The sequence below is a fragment of the Gavialis gangeticus genome, unplaced genomic scaffold, assembly GCF_001723915.1.
Source record: "Gavialis gangeticus isolate Ggan-Ray unplaced genomic scaffold, GavGan_comp1, whole genome shotgun sequence".
NCBI lineage: Eukaryota > Metazoa > Chordata > Crocodylia > Gavialidae > Gavialis > Gavialis gangeticus.
In genome coordinates this window covers 15,097,421-15,107,466 of record NW_017729011.1, presented here as the reverse complement: position 1 = coordinate 15,107,466, position 10,046 = coordinate 15,097,421, and the positions used below count along the sequence as shown (strand labels likewise).

Below are 10,046 nucleotides of genomic sequence, written 5' to 3'. Positions count from 1 at the left end.
AAATGTAAAAAGTATTATTCTGCACTTTTCAATATTGCTCACCAGACCTGTGGGAACAATGAAACTTGCACCACCCAGCTAGGGAGGCAGCACAGTAAACCAGGGGTGAGCAATTATTTGGGCTGGAGAGCCACTTAAGGAGTTTGAGTGAGCTGTCGCGGCTGGTACTGAGTAGTATGGCAATTGATCCTACCCAGCCCCAGGCTTCCCCCCCGCCACACCCACCACCAGGGGTGCTGGACAGACCTGGTGGGCAGGGTTTCCATGAAGACCAGCCTGGGAACCCCACGGACAGGGCACGCTCAGCCAGGGTGAGACAGGATGAGGCCATGGGCAGATGCGGAGCATCATCCGGAATCACAGGGTCATGACAGCATGGGGCTGGGGGCCAAGGCAGAGTTACGATCCGGTCCCTGAACATCTCTGCGATTAGCGCTAGTTCTGAGGGCAAAGACATGCAGGGAGCAGATCGCAGCTGTCTCAGGCCTCAACCCTCCCTGTCACCACCCTGTGATCCTGGCCCCAGCCCCAGCCCCAGCCCCACCTGCCTGTCTTGCCCCCGGATGCTGCTTCCCACCTGCCCACAGTCCCATCCCGTCTACCTGGCCGAGCACACCTTGCCCACAGGAGACCCAGATATGAGTGGAGACTCCACTGAAACCCCACCCACCTGCTCCACTCAGCACCCCAAGAGGTAGGTATGAGGCAGATGAGCCAGGGTACCCAGGCAGCAGTGGCGGTGACACTGGCAGCCAGGCAGAGTGAGCTGCTACTGTGGGAGCCACTGGGAAGCTGAGTCCAGTGGCTGCACCACCTCCCCGCCTGCTGCAACACCACAGGTAGCAGGACTGGTCGCGCACACCACTGCCAGAGCTGCTTCCCATGCCTGGGCCAGGTGTGGCTGAGGGGTCCACCACAAGCTGGATAGAATCCCTTGTCAACCTGGATCTGGCCCATGGCCACAATTTCCCCACCCCTGACCTGAAGAGTGTATTGCATGGCATCCCAAATGGAGAATTTACACCCATAACTTAGGTAGTCAGTTGGGAATGTTTGATTATATTAAATGATAACAGATGCAACAAACTTCAGGCACTGACCTGCTGATTGCCTAGTGTACGTAACTCCAGTGAGGTCAAGACAAAGGAAAGCAGCCCATAAATGCACATGCAAGCGGTGCTGGCAGTACACTGGAACATAAAGACAGGTCAGTCAGTGAATAAACAATATCAACTACCAGAGTATTTGCTACTGTGTTGCAACTGCATTCATAGCCTTCAGCCCATTATGGGCATCTGTGTTTTGAGCAACTGCTCTTTTAATGCAAGCTTAATAGGAAAGAGATTTCAAGATTCAGGATGTAGCTAACTTAACTATTGCAAAATAGTGAATCTGGGACCAGCCACTTATGAAGTGCTACATAAAACAAATTATTTTGGCAGGTGGAAGCCCCAGCCCCACTATCCTTTGAATGCTTCCCTTTATAGTCCTTTTGAAAAGCATTCCACAAATAAAAATAGAAGGGATTTTCTCTCATCAGCTTCTACCTGAAAATTATACCAGATTTCAAATAGTGTAATATGGGAACAAACAATCTAGTGAAACAATCAGGGCAGAAAGGTAACAGAAGCAAATCATCTAAACCAGAGCTTCCCAAACTTTTTGTTATTGCATACCCCTCTTCCAAATTAACTAGCTGCTCCATACCTCAACCAGCATAAATTTTATATTTTAACCCCTTAAATGCTAATTATTATTATAATGAAAATTAAATCTGCCATCACAATTTCTCCTGTGTACCCCCCAAAGATGTCTTGGGTAACCCCCCAGAGGTATGTGTACCACAGTTTGGGAATCCATGATCTAAGTAAAGAGATACAACATATGGTGCTCATTATCAAATCAAATAATATAATAAACAGGATATTAAATGTCCAATAAATATGATTGAGCAGGTTGTCTAGCCACTGGCCAAATCTCAACTTGCTCTGGTTACATATAGTTCCTAACAGAACTTATGGAACTCATTTTTATTTACCCTTTGAATTTACAAATCCTTCCTATTACTTTCATAGTCATTTGCAATTTACAAAGAAAAAAATCCAAGACTACAAATCTGGTCTCATTTACCAGCAAGTATTTTGCTAAGTACTATATTTATAGTAACCTGGACTTCCAGGAATACTGGCCCAAACTACCTGCATCATCTTACATCTTTATATGACTAGCACACAAAGTCTTCTCCCCCCTGAACAGTGTACAAATACAATCATACGAAACTCACATTCTTCCCCCCACTGCTTAGTGATCGGAGAAGTTTGGTCAGATACTGGAACACGTTAAGCTGAATTGCAGTACTCCCCATTCGCCTGATTATATGTGTTGACTCTTCTGGGCTTATTGTATGGCGAAGCAAAGCCCAGGCCAAGAGAACAGGGGCATGATGCGAAACATCCCCTAATGTCAGCAGTAGACGGTCCATTTCCTGCTTAGAAGAAAGGATACAAACAAAACAGTCAATACAGTCTGAAAGAAGCCCTAGCCCGGCAAGCACTAGGTTGACAGAGGATTAGCACAAAGTCACCTTTTTATTAGAGATGCACTGATATATCGGTCCATAGCGGATTGGCACCAATAAAAGGAAAACTCACGTTATTGGCAATTAGCTTTTTTTTGGTCAGTGTAGCCGATAATGTCACCAATAAATGCCGTGTGCAAGTGTGTAGCCACAGCACGCATGTGGCCAGGAATGCAGCCCAGCAGCTTGGAGAGCAGTGTCTGACCAGTAAGTCTGTGGAGGGGAAGGGGCAGGAGGAGGGAAGGGGCCTGAGGAGCAGCTTGAAGCACCCATGGTGAGGGAGAGAGTGGGGCTGAGGCAGAAGTAGGCGCTGCCCAGCTGGGGTGGTGCACAGAATGGAGCTGCAGGCAGCTCATTCAGGGGATGCAGGGGGGCAAGGAGAGGGGGGCTCCCCACTGCTGCGTGTATCCCCAGGGGAAGCATGGGAAGCATGTGCCCCCAGATCTGCGTTTGGGGTGAGGGTAGGCTGCCCACTGCAGGCTAGGGGCCAGGGACTGTGCCAACCTCTTCCCGGCAGGGGAGCTGGGCCGGGGCTGTGCTCGGGGGCTACGGCATAGGCTACAGCCACCCCAAAATTCGCTGTAGCCCCCCTTCTAATGCCACTGCCGCCCATCACACCCCCCACCCCAGCCCGGCCTCCCCCCTACTGGGAAGAGGCCACTGGCCCTAAGCCCACAGTGGGCAGCCCACCCTCACCCCAGGGCCACATGCCCCTCATACCTCCCCCAGGGATGTGCGCTGTAGTGGGAGCTGCCTTCTCCTCCCCCCCCTGGGATGAGCAGGCCTGAAGCTCCGCCCCCAGCTGGAAAGCACCCTGTACTGACCCCACTCCCTCCCTCACCGTGGAGGCCTCGATCTGCCTCATGTCCCTCCCGCTCCCTCTCCTTAAGCCCCTAGAGACTTACTGGCCAGATGCTGCTCTCCAAGCTGCCAGGCTGCATATCAGCTATTGGATCGGTATCAGACAATATGGCTGTTTAATAATCAGCCATCAGTATCAGCCAAAAAAAAAATCTTTACCAGTGCACGCCCCTACTTTTTATGCTGATAACAATCTTCAATAAAAGATCTACTGAACTGGTCCCACTGCATGCTTTCAGAAAGAAACAGCATAGCACATTTCTTTCTTCCATTATGCTCGTTCACATTTTGGGGAAGGAGGTGAAGTTGCTACAAAAATAAAGGAAAACGCATCTCTAACGAAAATAGCAGACAGCCCCTTGCACTCAAAGTTCGTTATGTTGTCACAAGCATTTTAGTGAAACTAACAAACTTAAAACCCAAAGCTAAGTACAATGCTGGCCTGAAAAGATCAGTCACAGAAGCAGCAGCAACAGGATTTCTTCTTTAACTGACTGGACCCACTGCATTTTCTAGCCTGCACTTATTCTCTATTTTAAAGATCCTTGAAATATCGTATCACAGAACAGATCCTTAGTTTCTACACTTTTTAACAAGTTCACGTTAAGCCTGTTCGCTCTTCATCTCCATATATTCATAAAGCATTCCAAAAAAAGTCTCAAAGGTGAGCCACAGAAGATTCCGTGTTTTTCTTACTTGCCCCATGGCATAATGAAGAAGTTAGCTCTGACAGTCATTATGCAAGCCCAGAGAACAAATTTCACAGACAAGTCCTCTCCACAGTTCCAGCAGCCTGATTTTGGGCAATTACAGTGGTTTCTAATTACAAGGGAATACCAAATGGCATGAGGCTTTCTAAAGGCTTACCTGGTGAACGTGCCCATTATTGGCTAACTTATGTTCTTCTGTTCTATCATCCAAAGCACGTTCATGCAGGGAGTCAATTTCCATGCCCTCCACAAGAATAAGAGCACTGAAGTAGCTTGACCCAGAAGAAAAAAAAATGAAGCTTTGTTTAAGAATTCAGCAAAAATGGGGGAAGTAAAGGAATAAGAACAAATAGTTCATCAGCTTTACATTTGCTCAAGTCTCTAAAAGGGAAGAAAAACAACGTGAAAGGTAAGAACAGCTAATCTGACAAACCCATGTTCTTGGATTATGATATGTCAATAAACATTGAGTTAAGTCTTCAAATTTATCTACTGCTAGTTAGATAGTTACAAACAGGAAAATCAGAATTATTTGATGATGGCCTCTCTTTCTATAAAAATCTGTGAAATGTTAAATCACAGCAACTGTTTCATGCTGGAAACAAAGACAATGGGTGGGGCTGCACAGAAAGTCAAGGTGTGCTGGCAGCACATGCAGGTAAACCTACACCAGCTTCAGTCTAGCCAGCACAGTTAAAAATGGCAGTGAGGATAAGACCGCACTGCCTTCAGCAAAGACTAGCAGTGCAAGCCTTTCAATGATCCTGGGTACGTATTCCAGTTGCTGCCCTATGCCGAGAAGCCAATGATATTGTGTCTCCATTGCTACAAATACCCATGTCAGCTAGACTAAAGCTAGCACATATATGCTCACCCAGGCTAAAATCACACTTGTATCTTGCAAAAAATACCCTCAGCCTAACCAGAAGTGATTTTTTATCCTTATCACCAGTTTGAAATGCTGTTTATAGAAATGATGATTTTGGAGAACACCCACAAGACACAAATATTTCCTCTAACGAAGAAAATAATTGGTTAATTCCTTACTAACTGTACACACAGTCAAAATACTTACCCAATACGATCCACCAGATGATCCATGCTTTCATCTACCAAGTGCCTATTGGTCTGTCTAGAGCCAAATCCCTGATCTCTGAACATCCTGGCAAATGCCAACAGTTCATCAGGTGCCATCTCAAAGTAAGCATAGTAAAGAAAGATGACTTCCAAAAGCATGGATTGCTCACGGAGGCACTGCACAAACCAGCGGGATACCTGGCGCTCTGTCTGTACAAGGAGAAGAGCCTTATTGTTAGAGCTGAAGCAAGCAGACCAATGCAACAAAAAAAACAAGAGAATCAGAAGGAATTCATCAGCATCTTTAGTCAGGGATTTACACAAATGGTGCTAGAATCTCTTCTGACATGAACGTCAAAAAACTGGTAAAAATCACCTCCTCAGTTGTGGCTGGCAAATCCCAGCATGCAAGGATTAAGTAAAGATCAACATCATTGGGTTCCAGAGATTCTTATGAAGCCCACAGAGTTGAAGACAGGGGAGAAACACCTATCCCTAGGCCCAGGAAACATCGTCCAAAGTTGCCAGAATGCTAAATGAATCAGTTTAATTAATTCTGCAGGTTTTATTTAAAAATGAAAATACATGTTACAAAGGGTCACAACTGCAGAATAGACAGGAGCTGGTGCTCTACTGATAGCTGAACTCTTTTGCTACTAGAGATCAGAATTCAGTTTTCTAGCTCACTCCTTAGCTCCTAAATGAAAATATGACCAGAGTAATACCAAAGTAAAGTATTTCCTCTGGCTTCTGAGGATGCTAGAAATGTCCTTAACTGCATGTGTACACACACATATACACACACTCGCACACTTTCCTGATTAACTGACCATGCAGTGAGCAAACAAAATATAGCTTTGATAAAGAAAATGGAAAAAAACAAAATACCATGAGATTTCCATGCGTTTCCCAAGTAGGAGCTTCTGCTTTGTACAGCTCTTCAAACTGTTTCCTGTAATTAGGAACCAGTTCCTTTTCCAACTTTTCAACACACTGGGAGTATTGTGCCTTAAAGAAAAAACAGACATTCCACATATGCACACACATATACTGTTTAAATACACACATGGGCAAACAATGCATCCCTTGTATATACTGCATATAGCAATGAGATTTGATTTGGGAAAAGGTTCAAGTATGTACCATGTAGGGGTGCCTCTCATCCTGAAAATAGGTAAGGAGGTGGAGGACACAGCGCAGAATGCAAATCCTTTCTTCACAGTAATAGTCAGCCAGCTGTAAAGACACAATGTCATGAGGATCATCCACTACTGTCTAACTCTCTTCTCTCCTCCAGTACCTCATCATCATAATCTCCAACCACACTCCAATCACAATATGAAAAAACAAGCATCAAATGAATAGGCATGGTGTTACCACACAATTTTTAAGTCACCTGAAAAAAATATTTTAAACTTTTTCTTACACACAAGCACGCACACTCCTTTTGCCTGTTATAATGGTTCCATAATCCCATTGCTATCTGACAAATAAAGGAAGGCAGCAAAGTAAGGGAGGGAGAGATGAATTCCCATTCGGCTTAGCCCCACTGATCTGTTTCAGTCTTCCAAAGTCATCTCTTTGGATTAATGGACACCTCATAAGCACTTGCATGGACTTACTGTCATCAGAACACCCAGAAAGTCCCCCTCTACAGTAATTGATGAAGCTTTTCTTGTGTCTATTAATCCCCTCACTTAATCAAAAAATCCTCCCAGACTTGCAGTTTAAACTGTAGGAGCACTTCAGTCATTCCAACCTTTTCCTGAACAGTACAGTTAATTCGCTGCTAACATATTCTTCCAAAAACAAAAGAATAAGGAAAACTACTGACCTTCAGCATCAGAGCCTGACTCTGTCTTTCATCCTGCAGAACAGTCTGCAAGCAAATCACAAGACAATGACGAAGTGACTATTCTGCACCTTTCATACACACTATTCAACCAGACAGTATCACACTGAAAGTAATAAGAGGAATTTAGACACCACTTCTTGTGAGATGCTAGGTATCAAAAGTACAGATCACAGATTTCACTTGCAGAGCATGGCCTTGCTCCTTTTAGCAAATCCCCTCTCTTAGACACCTGTCACTGCAGTATATTCCTCTGGCTAAGAGTTCAAAAGAATACCCTTCACCAGCTCAAACCAGACAGAAGGATATATAATAAAACCAGACCTGAAATAAAGGTATTTCCTTTCTGAAATGGAAGAAAAGCTACAATGGTATTTGCATTATGCATCGCCAGGCTTGTCAATAAACTACCAGCCTTGAGGGAAGAAGAGACCGGAATGATCAGGACATGGACTACAGACCTTCAGTGAGTCCCTGGTGCCTCTGTAATCTTCCTGAAGATAACACTGTAGCAACTGTACACTCTGTTCTTCATCCAGACCCTGAAACAACAAAAAGGCATGCTCAATGATGGTGAAGAATAAACCAAGGCAGCTGAGTTCATCAAGAGGTGCTGAAGTCTCAAAACTATCAGGCAGCTTTGTCTCTCTGGATTAAATAGTTACAAAACATGTAATTGTTTTTAAAGGAAAGCAGAATATAAACAGTGAAATTATTTAAATGTAGCTTGTTCAACTCCAGCAACTGCACAATGGACCATACAAAGAAAGGTACCATCCTTGACGGGTCACCTGGTTCCAGCTTTTGATTAGAAGGAATTCAATTCCACAGGCAATTACCTAAGTTTTTTAAACATGACAAATGATTTTGGAGTACCTAAATTTTTAGTTGCCCAGTTTCAGATGCCTTAAATGACCCCCTTTTTCAGAGGGGTCAATACTTATGAAAAAACAGGCCCTTTATAGGCTGTCTCTATTTGGACACCAAGATTCAAAGCACCTGGAAGTCACTGACCATTTTTGAAAATGTTGGTCTGCTGCCTCTGCATAACCTGTTTTTGCACAACTGAGCTCGATTTTTACACTCTCTTCAATCTCTACTGAATATTAAAAGGCTTATTAAACTAACTTGAGCTTCAGAAAGCAGAATTCAAGTTGTTTTAAACAAACGCCAATAAGAAATTACTTCCACCTGAAAAACACACCATGTACAAAAAATACACATCCACCTGAGAACTAAGGAAAGGTCCTGTGTGGAAACATTACCACACAAAGAAGTACAAAAGTAAGTCTTTGTCCTTACAACAGGAGATAAATTAGAAAGAATTACAACTTAGTTACCTTACTCAGAGATAAGATGCAACGCACTGGCTTTAGAAAGCACAATATGAGGTTCCCTGACTACACCTGAAATGTGGAAATAACAAATAAGCTATGCGGAACATCTACTCACCAAGAACTTGCTGACCCTTAAGCCTAGTTCCTTCAGCGGAGCAGCCACATCTTTGTCAGCTTTTACTTTTTCTGCTGAACTTGAACTAAAAATGGAAAAATATTTTTAGAAAATTATATTAAAAGATGCAATGAAAAGGCTTAATTCCAAAATCCTTGATGTTTATCAGTTTATGTATTGACAAACTTTTGGTAATTTTACTGACTTTTTAAAATCTATAATATGTACTATGATCTCCTCAGTGAAGGACTCTGTCTGACACAATTCACCTACTGTACAATAGAAAGTTCATTTACAGCTATAAAACACATATGTAAAACGCACTGGATGCATCTACATGTGCGCTTAATATGCATTAAGCTATTTTAATGCATATTAAAGCATCACTAAAAACATGCTCCATATTTAATGTTCACTAAACTAGGCTAAAGCGCATTAAGCGTCACTTAAAAATCGTGCTCTTTCATTAATATGCATCATAATGGGCTAATTCACATTTTCCTAGTACCTCACAATGGAGGTATTAGATTTAACTAAAGCTAAATAAAGCATGTTAAGACAAGGTTCTTTGGGTGAATCCAATATCTTTTATTAGACCAACTTAAATTGTTGGAAGAACATTTTTTTAAAACCAAGCTTTTGGGTTTAAAAACCCTTCATTGGGCTGAGGAAGTTTCAGCAGTTGGTGTGTGCTCTTCCTGGATGGAATGAAAAGTAAGCCAGAGGCTGGGCTGGTATGCATACAAGATAGGCAGTGAAGATGTAAACTGAGGAGTCAGTGGATGAGAGACAGGTTGGGTTGAGGGGAGAGAAGGGAGAGGAATAGTGGAGAGGTACCTGGGGGGTCAGATGTCAGGCAGGTTATAATGTGTCATAAATCCAATGTCTATATTTATTAGTATCCAGGAGGTTGATGAGGAGAAGTTCATAGGCTCATTTCTGGGAAGTGTTTTGTAAGTTTCCTTTGAGGATTGGAGAGAGAGTGGTTTTCTTGTGAGAAATGTGCTCCCACAGGCAGCTGAGTATTCTTGTCTTTCATGGATTTCCGGTAGACGTTCACATTCTGGCGTGCAGTTGTTGTTTGGTCTCTCCTAAGTATTTTCCATCAGGGCATTTGGTGCATTGGATGAGATATGCACCACAAGATGAACATGAGCCTTCAATGTGATGCTGCTGCTAGTAAAGCGAGCAAAATGCTGGCTTGCATCCAGAGATGCTTCTCAAGTAAATCCCAGGATGTCATTCTCCCGTTGTACCTGGCCTTGGTGAGGCCGCAGCTAGAGTACTGCGTCCAGTTTTGGGCTCCACAATTCAAGAAGGATGGGGAGAAGCTTGAGAGAATCCAGAGAAGAGCCACACGCATTATCAGAGGTCAGGAAAATAGACCTTATGATGAGAGGCTGAGAGCTATGGGGTTCTTCAGCCTGGAAAAAGGCAGCCATCAGATCACCCCTGAGCCTGCGCATGAGTTTATAAGGGGTGCTCATCAGGATCTGGGGGAATGTTTGTTCACCAG

At 43.7% G+C, this 10,046-nt stretch overlaps 1 protein-coding gene across 3 annotated transcripts in view; it reads right to left on the bottom strand.

The window, feature by feature from the left end:
* The window catches only part of NUP188 (nucleoporin 188), a 75,865-nt gene that overhangs the window by 53,474 nt on the left and 12,345 nt on the right, over nt 1-10,046 (bottom strand). For 2 of the 3 annotated variants that reach the window (XM_019510610.1, XM_019510612.1), the window contains exons 4-12: nt 8,531-8,615; nt 7,540-7,620; nt 7,061-7,105; nt 6,370-6,462; nt 6,115-6,234; nt 5,225-5,436; nt 4,307-4,421; nt 2,285-2,488; nt 1,101-1,190 (exon numbers count right to left, since the gene is read on the bottom strand). In XM_019510610.1, the coding sequence (XP_019366155.1) occupies nt 1,101-1,190; nt 2,285-2,488; nt 4,307-4,421; nt 5,225-5,436; nt 6,115-6,234; nt 6,370-6,462; nt 7,061-7,105; nt 7,540-7,620; nt 8,531-8,615 (1,045 nt within the window). The remainder of the gene's footprint in view (nt 1-1,100; nt 1,191-2,284; nt 2,489-4,306; nt 4,422-5,224; nt 5,437-6,114; nt 6,235-6,369; nt 6,463-7,060; nt 7,106-7,539; nt 7,621-8,530; nt 8,616-10,046) is intronic. The other variant, XM_019510611.1, reaches the window with a different exon arrangement.